The sequence below is a fragment of the Fusarium solani genome (assembly GCF_023522795.1).
Source record: "Fusarium solani strain SB1 chromosome Unknown bctg00000006, whole genome shotgun sequence".
Taxonomy (NCBI): domain Eukaryota; kingdom Fungi; phylum Ascomycota; class Sordariomycetes; order Hypocreales; family Nectriaceae; genus Fusarium; species Fusarium solani.
In genome coordinates this window covers 2957540-2981286 of record NW_027072151.1, presented here as the reverse complement: position 1 = coordinate 2981286, position 23747 = coordinate 2957540, and the positions used below count along the sequence as shown (strand labels likewise).

The window sequence follows — 23747 nt, the reverse complement described above, 5'->3', positions numbered from 1 at the left end:
TGATATATATAAGGAGGGATGACTTGCTGAGAGGATTCCCTCTCAGGGTCGCGTAGAGGTTTAGGGTAGTCAGCAAGCATCATCTGCAGGTCTTTCGTTCCTGCATCCGAGCAATCCCGACACGCACAATGATCATCCATACACGTTGTCAATATTCATCAGCAGATCTCAATCGATATCAAAGACCTCCCGATATTAGAAACGACAGGAGAAGGGCATTGAAACGCGGGAGTGAGCGGATTGGCCAACCAAGGACACACCGACAACCCATCTCAAAAAGGCAACGTCACAACATCCCACCACCATGGGTTCATCAGACATCCCCCCTCCCTCAGCACCAGCCTGGATCGTCCCGGCATCAACGATATGTCTATCAACCGGCGTAACCTTCTGGCTCCTCGCCTACATCCTCATGGTCCGCCGCTCCCTCGCCACAGGCCACACCCCAGCGCCCCTCGTCGCCCTCGGCCTCAACCTCGCCTGGGAGGTCGTCTACGCGTTCGGCGTCTGCGAAGCCCCCATCGAGTTCTTTGGCTTCACGCTCTGGCTCCTGTTTGACATCCCCGTCGTCTATGCTACCCTTAAAACGGCACCTAGGTCCTTTGCGAGCAGTCCGCTTGTCGCGCGCAATGTTCCGCTGCTGCTGGCTGGTGTGTTTGCCGCCGGGTTGGTCGGCAATGGGCTGTTTGTTTGGTGGTGGCTCAAGGAGCCTCACCGGGGGTACGGCATTAAATGGGGAAAGAACTGGAAGGGCCTTGAGGCGCGCGACACGACTGAGCTGGCGTTTTGGTCTGCCGGCGTGGCGCAGATGATGTTCAGCGTTGGTGCCCTCGCCATGCTCCTCCAGCGAGGACACTCTGGTGGACAGAGCTATGCAATCTGGTGAGTTCAAACATGCATATATCCATATTTACGCAGAGGGGGCGTGTCTTGATCTGCTGTCCTATCTGTTCTCTCAACACTTCTGCTTGCTTGTGTTTGTTTCCTTGTCTCGCCCTCTCCAGACCCGACAGTACGGTACTCTACTGCAAATTACGTGTCAGGTGGGAGTTGAGCCAAGGTAAAAAGAGACAAGCAAGGACTGTTCGCCTCGTCATGAGGAAAGCAAGAAGAAAACGCCTCAGTAATCTTGGTCCTGTAATAGCGCTAATCAAGAGTCACATCCAGGTTTTGTCGATTCATCGGCACAGTCGTTGGCCTCCCCATCAGCTGCATCCTACTCTGGTGGCACTGGCCAGAGGCGCATGGCTTCGTCTTTCATCCCCTGGGTCTGTTCTTTGTTGGCACTGCGGTAGTCTGTGATCTATTGTATCCGTTCCTGCTGGCCTATGTTCGATCGACCGAAAGGATCTTGCCTGATGGAACTGTGGTGGCCGCAGAGACGTTTGCCGAGGTAGAGAAGAAGCAGCAGTAAGGAAACGGCACAACAGACGCGCTAGCTGGCCATTGTGACTCTCTACCTGCGGTGTGTTGGTTGCATTTCCCTCAAACAGGGGAAGCAACCCGGAGATGGATAGATAAAAAGCAAGAAATGACACATCTGATTACATTCATACATGAGCCCGATATCACAGGACCAGATAACGCCCTACTTGCTGGAATCAGACCTGTTTGTCAAGCCCTCCTCAGGTCTAGTGATGAGTTTTTTCGACCTTCGCCTCGCGCGGCCAAGACCAGAACACATGGTGATGTGCCGTGCATGCGTGAATCACTGTGACTGAACAGACGATGCAACCTCAGATCCGAAATCTCGGAATCATGGTTGGTGACTGACAATGCAAGAGGTAGGGGGGATGACCTGGTTGAGCATCCAATAAGAGGCTGATGGTGGTTGCCCGTGAAGATCGAGATTGTGTCAACTCAGCCAGCCCTCTTTTCTCTCAATCGAAGCTTGTGGCAGCTGGGTGCTCATCATGCGTCACTCTTGCAGCGATCACTCCTCTAGCGCCGCCGCGGAGAATGTCAGTCCATATCCGCAGTGAGAGCCGGATCGTGGCTTTTCGAGATGTGATAGCCCCGGCAGATAAAGTCGCAACCAACACTCTCGGCAAAATGCGTGGTGTAGGGGAGTGTGAGAGGAAGCAGATATGACGATCCCGATAAGTAGTCACCCCGAGGAGATCCCAACATCTTTCATTTCATCTGCTCTCACCGTTGCCACACCAAATTACTCCCGTAATTCGCAGGCCATATTTACCCGGTCAGAGGGAAGGAAACTTGAACGAGCATGGGCAAATGCAAGCTTGACTGGGATTGGACGATGGAACCAACAACGGTCAAGCCAACAAACCAATCGTGTCTAGGCATGCAAGCAAACCGTACATAGGAACTTGGCTTGCCTGGATGACCAACAGAAAAAAAAAAAGGAAAAAAAGTCCGCCGAGATTCGCCAATGAAAGCTTGATCCAGCCAGTCGGTAACAAAAGAGAAGCAAACAACACACATTGCGGCAAGGGCACGGGATCTCGATCCTTGGAGTGAATGTGTGCACACGCATGCACTTGCACTTGTCGCACCTTCCGTGTTGGCCAAGATGTTGGTTCGAGGTCTTGCATACTCGTTCCATTTCCTTCGTTGGGGAGGAGACTGTTGGCTCTGACTTTATCCTGAACTGGGGTTCCGTATATCTTTGACCGTGAGGTTCATCATCCGAGACATTTGCACAAGCTGTTGGTCCCGTCACGCGTTAGCCTTGTTTGCAGAGGCCCTGATCCAAAATGAGAGGAGCCAATAAACGTAAAACGCAGGGCGCCTGTTAGAGAGACGCCATCCAGAGCAAAAGTCACATGCTCGCGGGCTTGTGCGGGTGCAAGGCATGGCAACGTCAGGGGAGAGACTTCTGGAACCTGTCAGGGGTGGGACAAATCGTGGAGAAGGGGAACTGCTAGAGCATGCATTGCAGTCCTGGCATAAGAACCGTCGGATAGCGTCAGGCTCGTCATGTTTCATCCCGGTCTGGTCCTTGTCATGGAACCTGTCCCCCAAGTCGAGCGAGATTTGTCCGGAGGTCATGACCGATGTGTGAGAGGAATCAGGCGCAGGCGGATAAACATCAGGGTCTTTTTCGGCAGGACGCTTTCCAGGGGCGTGAAGATAATACACAGGAACTCTCCCATGATCATGACACCGTGCTTGGCGAGAGTGTGGTATCAGGCATCAGGCATCTTGTGTTTGACAAGCAAAAAAAATACTCCGTGGGTCGAAAGGAACAGGGCAAAAGCAACGTAACGTCCTCGTTTGGGAAAACGGGCATCGGGCCTTTCTTCTTTTTGAAATCGAAACTGGCCCGATGTGGGCAGATGAGCACAAAAAAAAAGTTCGGCCCTGGGGGTAGCAGTTCCATGGATGAAGGGTGTGAGGAAGTTCTGCAAGAGGACGATTTAGGAAATAGGATGGCCTCGGCGGAGATTTCAAACCTGACCGTTTGAGTGTATCCGGCTAACGGGTCTATGCATCTGCGAGGGTTGCTATGCGAATGCGCTAATGCAACTAAGCAGGATCGACTTCTTGCTTCCCCTCCCCCTGAACCTGGAGGGGGCAGCTCTGGCGTCAGCGTGGAGAGCTGTCAAACCTGTCAAATGCCAACACCCACCAGAGGCAAAACATCCGGGTTAATACATGATGAGAGAAAGGCCCGGATATTGTTCGTGATGCGACTCTATGATTCATCAAACAACGAGGGGGAAGGGGGGTCCTTGAAAGGGTCTACCTTGCTTGCATTGCCAGCTTTGGCATTGGTCTTGACTCTCGCAATGCCCCGACGAGACACTCATGATTCGGAATCCTAGGGCGCTTGGGTCTTGGGTCGGCACGAACTCGTTCGCTACTCGCCATGAAGTGCACTTGATCATGCACCCCCTCCCCTCACCCCGAGAACCCTTCTGGATCCTGACCGAGACTGTCAAAAGGACGGTCCCTCGTTTCTTGACCCAGTATACGCCATAATACTGGGGGCCATGTTTTCCCCTCATACGGCCAGGAATACCCGGGCTTACACGCTTGGAAGCGAGAGAGAAGTGTGTGTGTGTGTGAGAACCCAATGGCAAACCATATCCCCAACCACACGACTCTTCCTCCAACTGCGCCACGGCCCGTCGGGTGCGCCTCTACCCTTCGTCACAGGGCATGCGACATCATCTCTGAATCGAGCAGGTGTGTTGGGAGCGACCCTGTTTTTTTTCTCTTTGCCGCGGATGCTGGGTCGCGCCTCGGTGAACAGCGCTGCAATTGGACTCCCCAGTATGCAGGGTTTCCATACCGGTGAGCGGTCTCCTGTGGGGTAGGCCCGGCCAGCACGCGACGGCGGCGTCACGTACGTACGGGTTGCTTCTGGATTTGGGAATGTAGTATCGGCCGTGACATTTCATCTCCGTAGGGCAAGCCTGTCGGGGTAGAATCCTGGCGGGCAGTCTTGCCGTTGTGCCTGGTGGTTGGTGAACGACCAACCGTTGTGCTGAATCGACGCTTCGCTTATTTGCCCGTACGTCGACCTAACGTATGACATTTTTTGTGAGCGTCGCAGTCGACTGCAAGCCATCTTGGATAGCGTTTTCCCTCCATCTCATGTGCCCAGGCACCCGAGATTCCGCCAATTCGGAACGTAATGGGAGGACTCGCTATCACCAGCATCCCACGCCGGGGGACAAGGTTGCCATCACCAGACCCGCGTGGGGTCCCAGGCTCCGGCAACGCACAACACGTGGGAGGCTACTGGGCGATAATTGCTGGTCCCGCCCGCGTCTATCAGGTCGTCTGATGAACCGTGTTCGCATGATGATAGGGGACTGGGAGATGACGAAATAGAGTTCCGGGTGTTGGTTTCGGAAGAAGTCCATTGAACGCCGTTTCTTGATGCTGTCGTTGTTGTCATCGTCTGGTGTTGCCCCTCTAAACTCCCGTTCCTGAACAGCCATGATCCTTGCATGGATGAGGGTTCGACGTGATACTACCCACCAGAAGGTGAAGTGGTCGTCGCATTGCGGCATCTGGGTTTAATACCATCACAGCCCTTTCGGCGGCTGGCAAATGCAACCGCCAAGCTTGAGGCCATCCTGGGCGAATCTCTGCAAGGTAAACTCCTCCGATGTGATGGGGGAGGGGGAACTGCGCGAACTTGTGATGAAACTGACCGGACCTGGCCCGAGCACACCGGCCGAGAAGGAATTACCCTTCAGGTGTGTCTGGATCCTTGGAGATTTGCCAAATCGGCCAGGTTAGAGGGTGAGAGATGATAATCAAAGGGTCCTTTGGTAGTAAATGGGGAAGAGTCCTGATAAGGAAGTGGAATCGGCCGTGGTAGGGCTGGCGTGTGACGAGGACCCAAGAGTGGGCTTCTACTTTCAGGGAACAATCAGACGATCCCATGAGACGGGGGGAAGGAAAGGAAGGGAAAAAAAGATTTGCGTGATGATTTACAGTGCCGGGTTCGTTGTTACATGGGTGCCGTCCCAGCTGGTCGGTATGGGTACACTTTTTGATAAGCAACACAACCACCGGAGATGCAATGGCGCGAACGAACGATGCATCTCCGTCTTCTTCACCCCCTTCGTTCACAGTCAATGTCCGCCCCCCATCCTCAGCTTCAGCCTCATCAGGGTTCCCTTTGAATGAAGCCATCTCATGAGCCTATCACCCAGTACCGAGACGCCCACAATCCCGAGACCGCCATCATGTCTCTCCCACGTCAAGACATTTACATGCACCCCACGTCGCCATCTCTGCGAGATCTTAACCCATTATTAAACCTTTTTTGAGCTCCCGTGACCTTGGAAACTCGTACGTGATAAGTTTTTTTTTTTACTCTGTACGGTCTAAATTACGTTACCCGCCTACTCGACGTGGCAAGCAACCCGACGCCGTTGAGCGCAGCGCCGAGAAAACCGGCGGGGACAATACATGCCCCATCCTCATCCCGTCTGGGCGTTTTTACGACCAACGCGAACCAGGGCGGCGATTTTGGCGCCGCCGGCAGCGCACGTGCGGTCGTGTGAGGCTGTCTCAAGCGCCAGCAGATACCTACTGCCCGAAGGATGCAAGGGCTGGCTGAGTGAAGCGTCGGTGAACAAGTCAGCTCGGTCTCGTTCTTATCACCGGTTCGCCGACCTCCGATGTTGTTGGCACCCCAGTCTGTTGGGTGATTAGAGATGCGTTTACGAGCGGTGAAAAAAATATTGGTTTTTGTTTGGATTTGGTAGCCGCGCTTTGCGAAGGGGGGCAAAAAAAGACATGGGCAAACAACAAGAAAGGGTGGTTTCGCAGACGCAGGGCCTTGATGGGGGATTGCTGCCAGCCAAGCGTTGTTGTCTCACTTGTCACCTTTTGTCACTTGCTTCATCATTCTCCCAAGGAAGAATGCCTTGCAGAGAAATGTTCAGCTAATAATCATGACGGCATGCGCCGACGATCTCTTCATTGCTCATCATTATCAGATTGATAAACCCGAAGAATGCCGGTCAAGAGGCTGTTCCACCAGAGACACCGGCCGGAACAGCTAACATGACATGTCCGGGATCCGGCAGAGGGCAAGGCTTGTTGTGAAAAGAGACAACTACCGTAGAGCACATTGTGGCTTGCATGCATTCTGCACGAATCACCCAGCACGCAGTAGTAAAAAAAGCAATGACAAAAGCCACAGAAGGAAAGGAAACGAGGAAACCTTGGCAAACGCGCTGCCCTTTTCCTTGTTCCTCTCTTCTGTCTCAAGGCCTTGCAGGGGGACCTTGCTGGCGGCGCGGTGCAGTAGCGTCGGCTCAAAAGATGGTGGGAGGGTTTTGTCAACAGTCAAAGAGGAAGAAAAACGTGGGGAATGAGCATTTGGTCGTATAAGTTGAGGAGAAGGGGAGAAGAGGGAGGAGGATTTGAGGTGAGATTGGATGGTTGATCATGGCATGATAATGGATGAGATACGCCTCTGTGTCTTACTTGACTCAATATCTACCTACCTCTTTGGATATAACTTGTCAATCAAGCACAAATGATGAAAATCCCACGCTTCCAGAAACGGGATAGAAGGATGAGACAAGTCTCCAAAAGTGGAAGACCAAAACCCACAACGCTCGAGCACACTCTTGAGCCCATCATGTCTCTCTCTCCATCCCACGTCTTTCCGGTCACGGATACCGAGGATCTCAACACCAGAAAACCCCCAATCTCGGTGAGCGGATGGATACTCCATCTATGATTACTTTTTGCCACACAACGTGGGATTTCGGAAAGTTCAGAAATTCGCTAGAACCAACAAACTCCCCGGCACTCGAAAAAGAACGAGAGCGGGATGACCACCTAGCCTTGAACGGGCCGGAGCGGGCTCTAAACCAACCTAGTCAGTCAGCCCCCCTCTCTCAAAACGGTGTTCCCGTGTGAACGCCTTCTCGCCTTTTTCTTCGCGTCTTCGGTATCTCGCTCGGGATGTGGGAAAGGAAATGGCGTGCACCCGGAGGGTTTTTTGTTTAGTTTCGTGGGGGAAAACCGCATGTGAGCGGCCAACGACGTTTCTTGCAGCTTTGGCGCGGAATTTGAAGGAGTTGGAGTGTGTGTCTATGACGGTGTAGTGAGTGAGTGCCTGTGCAGTATCATGGCTTTTCCCTGACATTGCGGCGCGCTGGGCGTCATGACCACTTCAACGCATAGTAGCTCAAACATAGAGACTCATAAAAGATGGAGAAGATTCAAGCCATATATTCTAATAATTTCATCATGCGCCAAACAGTATGCAAGCTAGTCAGCTGTGGTCAGTAAGGTAATTGGCAAAGTAATGATCCATCCATCCAAGCCCTCCCCCCATCCATCCCATCCACCCCGATGTCGGGTTTCCCTCCAATTTCCAAAAAAAGTTCCTATTCCGTCCCGCCCATTGAAGCGCGGCAAAAACGATGATAACGCCATGCCACGGAGTGCAGAGTAAGTATATGTGAGGTTTCCAAGCCCAATGATATCTTTCCATCCCGTAAAATGCTCATTTCCAGCCATGCAGTTAGTAAGACAAAATAAAAAACGCGTCGAAAAAAAGCTCCCTCTCTTGCCGGTGTGATTTGATCCCCCTCTTCTCTCCTTCGTCTCTCGTCTCCTCAAGGAACAGGGTTGATGAAGCTTCGTGTATCATGCCTGTCCCACGCAAGATGGGCTCGGTCGTGGTCATCCCACCTCGAGCAGGCATCTTGACAGGACTGCCAAAGCGCCTGGGGCTGGGGTGGCGTCCAATGCCGACGTGGAGATGCTGAATGCGGCGCTCATCATGAGGGTGTCGGGGGGGCCTTTGTGCCCATCGAGATGTGCCATCCATGGATGGCCTTCCATCCTGGTCTGTGGCAAAACGCGCTGCTCTGCATCCCCCATCAGCCGCCCCCAGCTCCCAGCTCCAGCTCCAGAAGCTCCCCCAGTCCCCAGCTTCTGCTGATCGACGCTCAACCTCCCAAAAAGGTACCACAGCATCAACACCCTCCTCTGTAAGCGAGGAAAAGAGGAGTAAACCACCGGCCGAGGTAGGTTTGCACCCAAAGAGCCAATTCTTATCCACCTTGGGACGAACAATAAAAAAACGACAAATTTCCTCCAGCGCCCTAACAATTCCAGATTTTGCGTCAAAGATTTTTCTCCTGTTTTTTGCGGTTTTCGGTACTGTAGTCGTTGTTCCACGTTGAGTACCGTCGTGTAGCCTCTCATCCGTCCCTCTCGCGCATCCGCATCCGCATGGGCCGAAGGTGGGGTTGGCCAGTCAAGAATTGGATGCAGTGCACTTGGCGTAAACGCCTGCAGATGCACCGTCTGCTGTGCAGGTCGGCGCTGCCGAAAGAGGGAGATGAGGGTTGTCTTCATGTTTCAAGTCACCCGAGAAGCCGGATTATCGATATCGGATCGGATGTGGGGAGTAGAGTATAGAGTGGTGCCGCCTCGATGAGGAACGCGGGCCGGCTGGCGGCATCGTGAGGGCGTCGTGATATGCCTCGATGGTTACCGGCCCGTGACGTGAAGCGCACTCATTGCGCTGGGACTTGTTGGGCAGAGTAGGACATGCGTGACTCGGGACGCTGGATGAGTTTTGCCCACGGGTGGTTGCTTGGCTGTTGGCGCTCGCGGCAGGCGGCTGGGTAACTAGTTAGTATGATGCATCACCCTAACAATGGTCCCGTCGGTGGAGAGAATGGTTCCGCTCGGCCTTGGAAAAGATTGAGACATACCGCAAATGTCGTCACCCCTTTTGGTAGACCGTTAGCAACGACTCATGTAGGCTAATGTGCGGGTTCCGCGTTGACTCACCAGTACTGCTTGCTCACGATAGTGGGCGGGCATCGACGCTCCGTCTCGATGTACTTGGGGCACCATGACTCTACCAAGTGGTAGTGGTGCTGGCAGCTCAGCTCCTTCTGAATAGAGGATGGTTGTTAGTCACGATCCCTTGCCTGACTCTTTTGCCTATGATCCTTGTCATGACCATGACCAAGGATTTCCATTGCCAGTCGCCCAACTTACGTAGATGTAGTTGCACATGGTGAAGACGGTACGTAAAGATCGATCAAGAATGAATGAATGATTTTGTCGAGTATCAAGACGCTGCTGAAGCAGTCGGGCGGTGTTGAGATATATAGACCCAGGTCAGACGGTCGTGGGGTAGAGTAGTGGCGAGGTAAGAGTTGATGCCGGGCAGTGTCAATGGCGGTGATAAGGTTGAACTTGGAAGGACAATGACAACACGCTGCAACGTCGACGTCAACAGTGTCGAAGGGAGGTTGAAGAGTATTTAAAGACGAGATGGACCCAAAACAACGGAACCGAAGCTAGTCATTGAATCCCTAGAGACGGGGTGAGAAAGGCCGCTATTGTTGCTGGACGGGCTCAAGGTTGTTTATTATAAGTCGAGAGGCACCAAAAAACGAGTCCCAGACCCTCCATGACCCCTGTTGACAGCCCACTACCAGAATGGAGTCTGGACAAGGACCTGGTCTGAAAAGCGAAAGCGATGCCAGAAGAGCCAGAGCACCAAAGCACAAGACGCACACCACAGCCAGCAGTGCGGTCGGTACGTCTGGGCGGCCTGCGAAAGCGTGTGTGCCAGAGGTCCCGTCCGCAAGGAGACCCAAAAGAGGACCTGACCCCCCTGCCAGCGGAGGCGTAGGTAGATGGGCAAGGGGGGGGGGTGTGTGCGGTGTGTGCCTCGAGGTGCGTGGGTCAAGTCTTTTCTTCTTCTTTGCAGGCAAGAAAAAAATTAAGAAGAAACAGGGGTCTGGGGTTGAGGAGCTGAAGAGCGGAGGGAGTGAGATGTGGGCTTTGGTGGAGGGTGAGAGGGTGTCTGGCCTTGTTACAGAGATATGCAGGTATTGATTGTGTGGGTATGCAACCAGCCGGGGTGCAACCGCTCTGCTCCAGCTCCTCTAGTTGCAATCTACTGGGAGCGAGACCCGTCGACCAAAAAAGTTCCAGTCCCCTTCTCATGGACTACGGACCCTCGAAGGGGTGACACAGACCAACCTACGAGCCTCGCAGCTTCGGCGTCGGCGAAGTGAGGATGGATTGGATTGATTTGGAATGGAAGCCTGTGGCCAGGAGCTGACCTGAACCGTTATCCATTACCAAGACCCTGAAGGGCATTCATTTCCATGACTCGCCCAGGCCTAAACGGCCGAGAACGAATACTGCCTGTGCCTGTCCGATAGATGAACCAACAGCCCTGCCGTTTTGCAAGGTCGAGATTTTTCTCTCTTGCCCTTGCATCCATGCAGAAACAATGGATTGATCCGGAAGCCAAGGGCCAACTTGTCACCGCCGGCAGAGCAACAGAAAAAAAAAAGAGTTGAAAGGATCGTGTGCTGCGTTACCCGCTCCAGCGACGCCCTCTCACGGGCCGTCATCCACCACGAGGCAGAAAAAAATAGAAGCCTTAGAGCCCGTCTTGAACTCCACCACTGATCAAGTAAAGTACCCATTCAAAGTCGATACCATTACCGCCGGCACTCAATCCACTCATCAGTGTGTAACCCGTGTGTCAGGTTACAGCACATCCTCACAGCACAGAACGGCACCTTATTACTCACCGCAATGCGTTGCGCAGCAATATTCTGTCCCAGGGCGGAGCCGTCAATGGAGTCATTCACTGGTGCTGCTCCACACAATGAATGTGCTGTGCTGTGCTTGCTGCCCGCCCGCCATTACCAGTCCACGCCCTCAGGCAGCCAGCCTCAAGACTTCAAGAAACACCCCGGTGAGATTGAGTTCCCTCACCCTTGAGAACCCCTAAGGGCCATTCGATCCCTTGACGCCCTGGCTTTCTCGTCTTGTCAGGTCCCCACCACCAAGGGAAGCACCCGACGACAGAACAACACCACCTCGGAGAGCCACCATCACCTCCCATCTAAATCACCCTCCGTTGATTGGGAGTGAATGGCATCACCCGACAGACGGGCCGTCGGGCACGTGGGATCCTTCACCGAGCCCCTCCTCTCGCGATCGACATGGCCGACTTCCCAGAACGGGTTGACGGACCACCAATTTGAGTAGTCGAGACTTTGGACATGCAACTCTACAGTTCGGATCACCATGGCCAGTAGTATTCACTGTCTTGTCTTGTGCAAGTCAACCTCGGCCTGCTGTGCTTCCTGGGGCGATCAAGGGACGCGTATTGTCTTCACACCTCCCATCGCCGACTGCTGGCTGCCATGGCTCGATTGACTGGGCCCGAGGTCAATCAGGGTGCTCCGTACAGATACATTACATGTTCTCTCATGCCGCGGCGTGCAAGGGTCCTATTTCTGTTACCATTCATACCGGCATTGCCGCTTCTCCCAAAAGTCAGAGCGGTGATGGATCCAAAGAACAACCCACGTCAATGCAGGAAACAAATTTTTTTTTCTCTCGCAAATGGCTCGCATCTGCAGCTCGATATTACACGCGCCAACAGAAGAGTTACCGTATTGTCCTTCACCAATCGCAGCATGTCGCCCTGACATCTGTGAGCAGATATCTCCAGGTTGGCCCTGGGAGAATGGGCGACATGTCTGACCCACCGTCTGCCAGGATCAGCCGAGCGTCTTCCACCGTTCCAGACGTCGCCGGCAAGTTGGGATTCGTATCCATGGTCACAGACGCCTGCGCTGGTGACGCCATCCTCGTATGCCCTGGCCGTGGAGCCCCAAGTACCGTACCGTTCCGTTGGCAAAAGAGACCACTGCCGTCTGTCTCACAAAGTCGGAGAATCACTCTGTTCGAAATCGGGCCTGTAAACCTGCTGCAGAAGCGTCGGTCAGATGAACCCTCAAAGATGAAGAAATCACCCCATCTCCGCCAGATAAACATGGACTGCTTTGGCGTCAGCTCCACCTCGCACGTGGGTCGAATGCCGGCAGCTTCTTCTCGCGTCTTAGGTCGTCAGTCTGCCGAGTGCCCTGTCTGCCCGCCACTCCTGTTATGGTAGAGTCAGAGTTTTGACAGAGACCGCCCACATCTGCCATCTCTGATCCCCCCAACCAGCCCCGTCGGTTTGTCACGATGTCGTCGGCAGCTGGGACAGCATCTGAGATTAGACATCTACAAGGAGATGCACCCAGAGGACATGGCACAGGAGATGCGACACTCCAAACGCACGCAAGGGCACTCACACTGGCACGCGCATCACGCTGCTCCTACTCCTCCTTCTCACCACCACCAGCACCTCTAACTGGTTCGGCGCTGGACGTCGAGTCGCAGGAAGCCATTCAGCCGTTACAGCCACGTTGCTTTCCCAATGCAGGAACCGGTGAACAAGTTTCGACATGGCTACGAGTTTGAGCCGGGTCTTTCTGCGGACCTTGCTGTCAGGCATTCCATTCCCACCAATCAAGTCAGACCAACTCCCCGACGTCCATCCATTTGCATTTGGCATCTGCTTGTGCTTGGGGACTTGGCCAGGGCGCCCGGTTATTCCCACATCCCGAGCTCCCTCGATGTTGCGATATTCATCCAGCCGACTGACTGACTAAGAATTACCGTACCGTGGCCAGGGCTGTCCAGGACTCCAGGGAGAGAAACATGGTGCTCACGGCGTCATGACCAAGGTCCGCTAGCAACACGAAGCATCCAACCAGGTCGCCTTCTGGAATAATTTCCACTTCACCCCATCTCCACATTGAGCCGACGCCGTCTGTAGACGGTTACTACACCGCTATCCAATCAGCCCTGCAAGCCCCGGTGCTGCTGTGACTTGGGGGCAAATGAGTGCCAGGGGATGAGCTCTTGGTCCCGTCTACGAGCCTTCTAGCTCTTACCGACTGGTTGGCTTTAGAACGAGATTGGAAGCAATCCTTTCTACGCCCCGGCGCGCCGTCTCAGTCCGCCGGGCCCTAGCAGCATCCCCCGGTGTCGACATGCTGTCGATTCAGTCTTTTATTCGACGTGCAGTTTCGGCGCCTTGTCCACAGAGGATATCAACGACCCTCACTCATCAAACAAGGCTCAGCACGGCCTTGACGACGTTATTTTCATTTTTCATCGGTTCCAGCTCCCTGGTCGTGACGCCTCCGTCCAGAACCCAGCTTCTTTAGCCCAAAGAACCTGGCTCGGGGTTGAGCAGGCCGCAGTCGTCAAAGCCAGGCCAAGCCATTAAGCCCGTTCTTGGCGAGATTCTGACCAATCACAGGCGTCCCAGCTGCGTGTCTCTGGTTCCCAGGACGCGGGCTCGGGCCTCGGGATGTTCTGCTTCAAGCATGATAGCCCCGGCCGGTTGTCTGGTTCCCTCCCGCTCGTCAAACGCCAACATGGTCATGAACGGTTGCAAGGGTATCAAGCATCAGTTATCAGATTTTGCAAGTTTATGCGTACGGCATTGTCACAAGAGGCTTGGTGTTTCGAGGTCTCACATCCATTCAGGCAGGTATCAACAACACACACTCTGCCGACGCGGCAGCTGGACATGGACGTGCAGGACGCGATCTTGAAGATCGAGCTCACTGCGCCGTTGTGGGGAGTGCAGAGGCACGCCTCGAAGCCACCATGTCTGGGGTTACGCCTTGAACGTTGCAACGATTCCGCCTTCTGCAGCCTTGCTGCATATCCAGCCGAGGCGGCGTTGCCTCGGACGAATCCTCTTGATCAGGCCGACCGTCGGCCTCGCCAGACACCTCCTGTGTGTTAATCCAGCTGCTCTGCGGAACCGAGCCGTGCCGAACCCTTCTCCTGGAGTCGACGCCCTGGTAGACAGCTGGGCCAAACCCACGGACTCCACGTCGAGGCGACCAGGGTGATAGCAGCTCATTTGACATGTTGCTTTTTCTCGATGTTGGCAACGACGGGGAAGGCATTCGAATCCTGCTTCAACTCCGCCAAGCAGGTCAAGGTTCGCGTTAGTCTCACTGTGAATCCGCCACAGCCCGGGGAACAGGATGGAAACCGTGTGCGGGTCGGCCCTAGACCAGCCATGAATTAGTTTCCGAGGCGTTGGGTTGAGTTGGAGAGAAGAAGAAGAGACAACAAAAGAGAAAACAAGGACGATCCGGTAAACCGAAGCTTGTTGGAGATGGATGCGTGCGGGAAATTGGCTCGGCCTTTTCACTGCCGAGCGTCACATCGACAACAGATGACTGATACTGCAGCCACACTGACGCAGTATGCACCAAGGACGCAGACACGGGATACTGAGGAATATTGCTTCACAAAGGCGTCTCTGGGGCATCTCTAGACACGCCGTCTGGCGGATGGATTTCTTCAGTATACGGCACTAGGCTAGTTGATGCAGACCGCTCTTTGACAGCAAGCCTACGACGCGGTATCGACAAGACGTGCAGCTGGCAGATGGAGCAACGATGCAATTCTCGCAGGGCCTCGAACTGGGAGGCCTTCGGTTATTCCACTGGTGTGACCCAGGCTACAGGAATTTTCTGAGTCGATGTCGAGACAGGAAAACTCTGCCGCTGGAAGCGCGATGGAGAGCCCATGATACACACAGACACACACTCGCTCTCCCGCTCAGGCAACCCATGGGATTTTCACCTGTCGACCCCAGACTTGGCAATTAGCAAGACCGCCACGGCTTCAGGGCGCCCGTCAAACAGGTTGACAACCCCCCGCCGGCCGGCATCTCTGGCTGCATATGCTATCGGGTCATGGGCGGACTAATCAGTCTGCCGGCGTCGACCACTACTGCGTGATGCCTGCGGGAGGAGCTTCACGTGAGGGTCGGATGGGACATGGTCATGAATGACGGGAGTCAAAAGGTTCTGGACCTCCCCAGGATATAATATCTCGAACGTCACAGTCAGGCGATTGTCTGTTCGCAGCGACACCGTGGTGGCTTTACAATCAATGTCTAGGCCAAGCAACACGCACCGCGAAGTCGCGCCTCAAATGGTAGGTCCAGCCGTGAGAGATATCAACTAATACCCTGGAGCGCAGGAAACCGTTCACAAGGATCAAGACTTAGTGGCCCGGGGTTAAGGAAGCGGCTGATGGCTTGGGCGAATGAACAAGGAACAAACGCAGATTATGACTCTATTTGGGAGACTGGACTGCCCTTAGGCCGCCAGACAGAGGCTGTGCGATACACAGGCACACCAGAGAGCGACAACGATCGAGAAGGGAAAGTTGATAACCCTCATCTGCGCGGTATAGGTTAGCAGCAGTTGGATGGCAACAGTACGGTAGCAGTTTGCGGGCAATGGAAGCGACATTGGATTGCAACGTCGGCTGTTGACTCCGGCTCCGCATGTCGGAGCGACACTGAAGAACGTTTCAACAAAGGAACCCCAAGTCGTTGTTTCAGGCAGTCGAGAAGACGCCCTGGTCACTCACACACTATGACCCTTGGTGTCTGCCTGCACGCCCTCGGGCCATCGCCATGATGGATGCTTCTTGACAGACGACCCGACCTTGTTCAGGGGCGATTCGATGCGGAGCTCTCGGCCGACGGAGAAAATGCCCATCGACAAGCCCCCAGCTGTTGTGCGCCATCATTTACCGTTGATCGGTGGGCATTGATTACCAACTCGGTCGCGAACCCCTGGTCATTGCGAGGTCCTTGTCTCGCACCAAAGACGGCGGTACCAATCAGTTGGGATTGGCGAGATGACGCAGCCTGGCTACCAGGCAAGGAATTTCGTAAACAGCCCAGCTTGTTATGGTCTTTGCTTTCTCTCCTTGTCTCGTCATGGAGGGTGAGCGTTGCATTCCTGGGTACAAAAACGTGCCTCGGGGGGCTGGACAGGGGTGTGCACGCCATCACTTCTGCGTTCTTTTTTTCTTTTCTCTGTCTTACTCGAAAAAAGGGGATGGGAATTTCAGATGGCGGTTTGATGGTCTGGACCAAAAAGCCATGTCAGATGGAGTTTTGCCCTTGATCGTCTAGATCAAACCTCGATGCCCCCTTGACTCCCTGACCTTGGCTCTCCTTGGTGTTGGGTTGGGCATCAAGATCTTCCCAAGAAAATGTCCCGAGACAACGGCTTCAGTGGGAACAGGAGGCTCCACCGACGTGAAGCTCTGGGCCAAACAACATCATGGCCACGCCGTCGGTGAAAGCTTAATCGTTGCGCGCGCGCATGTTTCATGGCCTGGGACTGGAGCGGACTGGATTGGTAACACTGCCTGCGCCCCCCGGCATTTCGGTCCCTTGGATATTCCCGGATCAACGCCCCCCTTGAAGCCCGTGGGCCATTTCATCGACTGGATGGACCTTGGGACTTGGGTCTTGCTTGACCTTGACTTTGGACCCTTTGTCAGCTAACCTGCCCCATACATACCATGCCATGCCGTGCCCATTCCATTCCATATGGGCGATGGACATGGACATTGACAAGGCCTTTGGACCATGGCCCCGGCGTCGTCTTGAGCTGCCGCAGATTGCGGCATGCCCGTGATGAAGATCACTGGGGTTGGTTGGCCTAGCGAGGCGAGAATAAGGTTTCCCAGGTGCCATGCGAGCTATTCGCAATCACACCACTACCGTCACTTGTCAGATTTTCGCAACTGCCTTCCCTTCCCTTCCCTTCTTTGAGGGGAGGGGAGGGGTTCGATTCGACAGGAGCGGGTTGCATGAATTGGGAACTTGAGGTGGCAATGCCATTGGCGATGGAGTTGTCTCCGTATTCGCTTGGATGGGAAATGCCGCCCTCAAAGGGTCCCCTTTGACGATCGCTGTCTTTTTGAGGTGAATTTGTCTCAAACCGCAAAGACAAGAGAGAATACTTGCTTTGCAAATAACGAGATAATTCCACCGTTGGTTGTCCGTGAGAGGAGTGGATAATCGTCAAAGCGTCTCGCTGTGGGATTGAGTTTCGGCCGTTGAAGCACGGCTCGGGGTGCGCACTTTCGGGACATGCTTTTTTACCGACATGAATCTGAATGGTCATGATGTTGTGAGTGAGCGAGTGAATTCACGCCTCGTCATCGGTCATCGTCATACCGAGCTTGAATCATCTACCGTGCTCATCCGGCACATCGACTCCCGAAGTTGATGGATGCGACTCTACTCAAGACGCTGTTGAAACTCAAAACCCCCTCCTCTCAATCAAGTCTCATCGCGTGGGAGGAGAAATACAAAAGCTGCACCCCCTCTCGGTGAGGCGAGGCGTGTGACCGACGGGACTTGTATGCCCGTTTTGCTCGGTAGCACACAACGGCTGTCTCCGAGGGGGACCTAGGCTTCTAACGGGGTGCTGAGGTCCAGTTAAACACCACAGAGAACCCCTTTGGCCCTCCCCCCGGATGCCGGATGGTCGTCCCCTAGCGGGCTTCGGTCTTGTTGTTTGTTGTTGGTCGTGGCGCCCGGGGCTATCCTAGGGAAACGGGAGCCGAGATGCATGTCTGCCAGAGTTGGCTTGGCGTAGAATATGCGAGAGCTGAAGAAGGTTTGCAATGGTTGTTACGGGTGTTGCAGCTATTCAGAGATGCACCGACCAGGCATCAAGGTTTAGACCGCTAAGTTTATGCTTGCGGCAGGAAGCTATGGCCTTTGAGATCGAAAACTTGCTGCAGCCCTACGAAGCACTGCGAAGGTTTAGATCTACGCCTGGGAACTGGAAGATCATGTCGCACTATCCGGGAATATACATTTTGCTCTTGCATGGTGTTGATTGAAGATCATCCATCGGGTTGGGTTGGGCATGAATGCACTGCACGTTGCGAATTTGCCACAACTCCTTAAAAGCCAAGGACTTTGCTACTAATAATATTACTTTGAGCGGTGCCAATGTTTCGTTGACGACGCCACCTCAGTTTCTGGATTACACCGCCGAGTTCCCACTTTGATGTGTTGTTGCTGACCGCTTCACATGGGCATTTGACCTTGATAACACGCCCCAATGACGAGATGGTGAAACTAACCATAGGAATGTATTAGATTACACTATTCCGTGCCTTCCAGGAGGCCTCAAAGGCGGAACCGGGAAGAAAGTCTATGCCAACAGTGTCCATACGCGAGAAGCTCTCCTAAGTACCACCGAACCGAACCCATCGATTTCAATACTGTCCCCCTACGAGTCCAATAGTGGCTCAATCTCGCTGCGGAGTTCAACGAGATGCTTGGCCAAAGCCTCCTCTCGATCTCTAAACGCCTGGAAAGATACATCCACGACACCGGCAAACATTGACGCCGCGTTCCCAGCCCCGGACCAGCGCGCCGTTGATCCTCTCAGGCGGCAAAGGAACTCCTCTGCCAGCTGGATCGTCAGGGACATTTGGAGAAAGGGCGATGACTCGACTGCAAAGGAACCCACGGTTACGGCGGGGAGTTTCCAGAAGCTAAAGGTCGCGCCCGAGTCTGCACGGGACAGCTCCACGTGGACGAGGCTGAAGACTCTCTGATACATGTCTAGAAGACGAACGTATGTTGAGAGGATGAACATGGCGTTGCCTGGGTCTGTCCCGTCGATGGTTGAGTGATGACCCCTGGTGCCGTCCCTATCCGGCGTATCGGTAGGGGGCTTCTCAAGGATGTCGGTGACTCTCCGGGTCAGCTTAAACATGTCCTCGATGGGGAACCCTTGGCTCCTGAACCTCTCGTCGGCAGGACGACCCAGCGACGGACCGTTCTGAGCCACCTCCTGCGGAGAGGGCAGGGCGGACGCGAGGTCCAGGAGGCGGGCGTTGATGTCGGACAGCTGCGCCATCCAGTGAATCGGGGGTGCTTCGGGGTGCAGCGGAGACAGATGGTCAGCGTCGTGCCTCAGGGTGATCTGCCTGGGCCGTTGCTTGGTCCGGGGCCGCGAGCGCTTGTCAGAGCTGCCGTGCTCAGGTACACAGCTTCTGCTCCTCAGGGGTTGTAGCTGTAGCTGTGGTGGAGGCACAGCAGAGGGGACAGAGTCGACAACGCGGCGGGCGGCGTCACCTTGAAGCTGAGGAGGAAGAGGCTCTTGAGGAGGTTGGTAAGCCTCGACGGCGAGCCTCGGATCCCAAGAGTCGGCAAAGACGGCCGGAGGATGGACCAGATGAGGATCGTTGACTGCTCCTCCCGGGAGCTCAGGATGAGATAAATGCTGGGGGAAAAAGGCCAGCTGGTCAAAGGCGAAGCCAAAGTCGCCGGCGTCGAGGACGGGATCGGGTGTGACGGGGACATGACTCTTGGACGCCGCCGCCAGGACGCCCGTATGGGGTACTATTGGCACTGCTTTTTTGGAAGAAACGAAAGGTGAGTCGGTTGATTCAGATGCCAGACAGGTGAGCTCATAGGAAGAAGGGGATGGCACGTACCCGTGTCGGGTGGGACAAGACTCGCATCTCCTTGGCTGTCGGTCCTCCGGCGTTTCGGAGAGCGGCGTCCGGTCGGAGCTGGAGTTGAGGAGGTGGGAGGAAGTTGTCCCTGAAGATGATTCGAGTTGTTGTCGACGAGTTGCTGCTGCTGTTGTTGCTGTTGTTTCCTGTACCTCAGGGAAGGACTCGACTTGCACTCGGTCTTGAGTCGGACGCAGCGCTCGCACGGCTCGTCGTTGTATCGCTTGCAGCTGAGCTTCTGCGCGTGACATCGATCGCAGGCCTTGCGGATCACCGTCTCGGCCATGGTCATGGCCCCCGTCCGGCGGTTCGAGGGGAGAGACGAGTGGGGAAGACATGGGAGAAGGTGTTTAAGAAGAGTAGAACGCCGAATGACCCCCCCATGGCTTGAAGAACGATGCTATCTCATGGTCCTCTGAGACAGGGAATGTCATTTCTTTCCCCCTTCTAATTCGGTGGGACAGCATCTCTTTCTCCTCTCTTCTCTCAGGGGAAGAGGAAGCCTCATGCATGGACTCGCCTAACCATGCTGCGCGCTTGCGAGTGAGGCGGTTCCGATGCTGTCGCTATCCTTTCTGTGGGACATGAGGGATCCGGTTTAATGGATCGACGTCTAGGGACAGGCGTCGAGTTGTATCTGCTGAAAGCTGAGTCAAGTGACTCCCTACAACATGAACCCTCAATGGCTCAAGACGAACCCTGCTCTGAAGGAATCTTTTCTTTACTTCATCTCCTTGAGTCAACCTCATATCCATCTCCTCACTCAGAGGTAGCGCCTCATCATCTTGCTGCCGTGACACAGCCCGCACGCCTTGTACAACACTCAAAGGACTCGAGAAAGCCGTTGTGCAACCCCATCTCCAGGCACGATCCAGTCCCCTGGCACTTGTTCTCTTTCACCGCCGGGGACGCGGAGAGAGCAAGATATATTAACCATGGCCGAGTGCATCATCGTTTTTTCATTGGAAGCCTGTTGGCGACTTGCATGTTTTATATACATGTACATTCGGAGGGGGCGGGATCTCGTTGTAAATCGTTCAAGGTCGACGATAGTGACACAGAGACACGAGATTTTAAAAAAGCAATATTATAACACGTGCTCCCGTTTACACAAAAAGCAATCTCTTGAAAGACAAATAATATGACTTTTCTTTTCTCCACACAACGTGACTGTTATCGATCGGTTACATCCGATCTCGTCCACCACACACCCCCTGGTTCTTCGCAAGGAACCACCTTGCATTCCCCCACACTGGGTCAGCATTTTGCTTTTCTTCCCCGTACATTGGGCCCCCTTTTCTAAGTGGTTGCATACATAGTATGTAAAGTGAGGTACTGGGTCTTGTTCATATCCTTTTGTTACGGGCCGGGGAGATTGCCTTGGGGTTTATACGTATCCTCGAGTTAATGATACACAGGAACAGATATTTAAATGTCAATATCATGAGCTCGGAAACATCACCTCCTTTTCAACCGAGGCACCAAGCAGTGGGTTGCCGTTTTTGTCGCCTTTTGCGGGAAGAGGCAGATGTCATGACGCTCGGTGGCGACAATGGCCGTGAACTTGGGCCTGTTTCTCTCGCAAGAAGTTCTTGATTTATACGAGAACAGGTAAAGGCTGCAAGACCAACATCTCATTCCCTCATCTGAAACCCGAGATGTCTGTCTCACAAGAAAAAGGGTCTTCATCTGATATGATACCGTTCACTTGTGACTCTAGACACATTTCTAAAAATAATAACTTTCATTTTTTTTCGTTCGAGATGGGTGGCATCTAGGATATACGCTTTCTACTCTTTAGAAAACAAAATTCGTTATAGTGAAGAAAACCACCCGCTACAGAAAAAGCTAGGATTCCAACGCCTTCGAAATGCCAGATAACAAAACAATAAAACGACAAGACAGAAAAGGAGAAACCCTGACGTCGTCATCCCGAATCCTAGCGTGTATCCCATTCTCTTTTTTAATATCCCAGTTTCTCGTTGTATCGTTCTAGGAAATTAGATATCTCCAGTCTTGAACAGCTCGAGGTGCTGGCGCTCGCGGGGAACACCCTTCTCCTCGAGCCAGGTCCTCACGCCAACCATCCAGTCCTCGGGACCGCAGATGTAGTACTCTGCGTCTTGGTTCTCGAGGTGGAGGAGGTTCTCCTTCTCGAGGCGGGCGAGGTCGATCTGGCCCTCAAAGTCAAAGGCGTCGCCGTCCTTGGCGTCCTCGAGGAAGATCTTGGCCGTCACGTTTTCGTGCTGCTTGGCAGTCTCGAGGATGTGAGGCACGAAGCACGTAGAGCCGGAGTAACGGGCGCCGTGGATCCAGGTGATGGGTCGTGAGGCAGTCTCGGAGGCGAGGACGGAGTCGTAGATGGAGACGAGAGGAGTAGCACCGACACCAGCAGAGACGAGAACCAGGGGCTTCTTGGCGGCAGAGGTATCGGCAGGGTTGACAAAGAACTCTCCGCAAGGAGGGCTCAGCTCGACCTCGTCGCCGACATTATAGCGCTTGTGCAGGCGGTTAGAGACAAGACCAGCGATCTTGCCAGCGGCCAGGTCCTGGATGGAGGGCTCCTCGGTGGGACCCTCGAGCTTGACGCTCACGCGGAGATGGTTGCTGCCAGGGGCCTCGCTGAGACTGAACTGTCGGCTCTGGAGGAGACCGTCGAGCTCAGGGATGGGAATCTGCAGGCTGACGTACTGACCAGGGAGGAACTTGGGCAGGGACTTGTCATCGAGGGGCTCAAGATAGAAGCTGGTGACGGCATCGTTCTCGGCCTCCTTCTTGACAATCTTGAACTTGCGCCACGAGTTCCACTCACCAGCAGCCTCATAAAGATCACCTTCTCGCTTGATAAAGATGTCTGCCAGCTGGCCGTAGGCGGCGATCCAAGCCTCCTTGATCTCGGTGGTCAGGGCAGAGCCGAGGACCTCACCAATAGCACCGATCAGGTGCGTGCCGACAATTTGGTACTGCTCGGGCTTGATGAAGAGCGAGACGTGCTTCTGAGCGATACGCTCAACAGCATGAGACAGCTTGCCGAGGTCGTCGATGTGGGTGGCGTAGGCGAGGACAGAGTTGGCGAGGGCGGCCTGCTGAGCACCCGTCTGCTGGTTGCGCAACGAGAAGTAGTTCTTGAGCTCGGGGTGGGCGCCGAGCATGTTGCGGTAGAAGGTGGTGGTGATGGTCTTGCCGTGCTCCTTGAGGATGGGAGCCGTCGACTTAACGATGGCGACCTGAGCTTGTGTGAGAGCCATTGTGATGGTTGTATATGGTAGATGGGAGGTAGGTATCTAAAGGAGGAGAGGAAGGAAACTGTATGTTATAAAAGACGAATTGCGTCTTGTTGATGTACTGAATGTATCCCAGAAGCAACGACGTCAAAGTGGCCAGCTCTCGGGGTCTTTATATCTGGGTCCGGAGAACCAGTCAAGGCGCGGAGAAAGGCCATTACAATTCTCGTTCTCGGCCATCGTGAAACATCATGCCATGAGAAAAAAAAAACAATAGGAATTTCTCACGGCCCCGAACACCGCGCGCGCCCGGAGGTCCCCTTGGTTCCTGGATCACCGCCCGATCTTCAGTGGTCTGATGCTTGTTGGACGGCGCATCTCCGCGGACGACACGGCCGTGGCTGCCGTGCGCCTCCCGAGTTTTGAGCCGGAGGTTTTTTTTTTTACTGCGCTCTTTTGCGGCTTGCGTGGGACCTGTTCATGTCAATGCGGCCGAATTGATTTAGTCTATGCTGTTTCAGTTAATGTCGCTTTACCCAAACTCCTGGGAATCGAAGGAACCAGGTTGCAATTCCATCCCGCCGCCCCGCCTACTTACAGCACGTATGCCTCTGCTGTAAGCGTTGACAAAACGCCCTATGCCATTAGTTTAGACGCAAGGCCACGGTGCTGCTTCAGGGCCCCCTGTACGCTTGCGTCAATCGTGGCCAAGATGCTTAATTGACAGCTTCAGCTCCAGGCGTCTACTTGCCAAACGGGAAATAGTCTACAGCAATTTCTTGCGGAGAAGCGGAAATGTCAACGGCTGGCCCTATTTTTGAACGCCACGAGCCTGGGAAAGAACAATTTCGTGACACA

At 54.1% G+C, this 23747-nt stretch overlaps 5 protein-coding genes across 5 annotated transcripts; 2 read left to right on the top strand and 3 right to left on the bottom strand.

Moving 5' to 3' along the window:
- Positions 1 to 304: 304 nt before the first annotated feature.
- On the top strand, positions 305 to 1414 carry MRS44_010649 (uncharacterized protein; the record flags this gene model as incomplete). The annotated part of the gene is made up of 2 exons (XM_046284255.2): positions 305 to 882; positions 1168 to 1414. 2 exons carry the CDS (start codon positions 305 to 307, stop codon positions 1412 to 1414), a joined length of 825 nt encoding a protein of 274 aa, XP_046128322.2.
- A 6558-nt stretch (positions 1415 to 7972) lies between these two features.
- MRS44_010648 (uncharacterized protein) lies at positions 7973 to 8814 on the bottom strand (the record flags this gene model as incomplete). The annotated part of the gene is made up of 2 exons (XM_065620191.1): positions 7973 to 8558; positions 8618 to 8814. The coding sequence occupies 2 exons, from the start codon at positions 8812 to 8814 to the stop codon at positions 7973 to 7975; spliced, it is 783 nt and encodes a 260-aa protein (XP_065476380.1).
- Positions 8815 to 11983: 3169 nt separating this feature from the next.
- MRS44_010647 (uncharacterized protein) lies at positions 11984 to 12646 on the top strand (the record flags this gene model as incomplete). The annotated part of the gene is made up of 2 exons (XM_065620190.1): positions 11984 to 12316; positions 12404 to 12646. 2 exons carry the CDS (start codon positions 11984 to 11986, stop codon positions 12644 to 12646), a joined length of 576 nt encoding a protein of 191 aa, XP_065476379.1.
- Positions 12647 to 18428: 5782 nt separating this feature from the next.
- On the bottom strand, positions 18429 to 20003 carry MRS44_010646 (uncharacterized protein; the record flags this gene model as incomplete). Its single annotated transcript, XM_065620189.1, has 1 exon — positions 18429 to 20003. One exon carries the CDS (start codon positions 20001 to 20003, stop codon positions 18429 to 18431), a length of 1575 nt encoding a protein of 524 aa, XP_065476378.1.
- A 1662-nt stretch (positions 20004 to 21665) lies between these two features.
- On the bottom strand, positions 21666 to 22913 carry MRS44_010645 (uncharacterized protein; the record flags this gene model as incomplete). Its single annotated transcript, XM_046284531.2, has 1 exon — positions 21666 to 22913. The coding sequence occupies one exon, from the start codon at positions 22911 to 22913 to the stop codon at positions 21666 to 21668; it is 1248 nt and encodes a 415-aa protein (XP_046128327.2).
- Between the last annotated feature and the right edge of the window lie 834 nt (positions 22914 to 23747).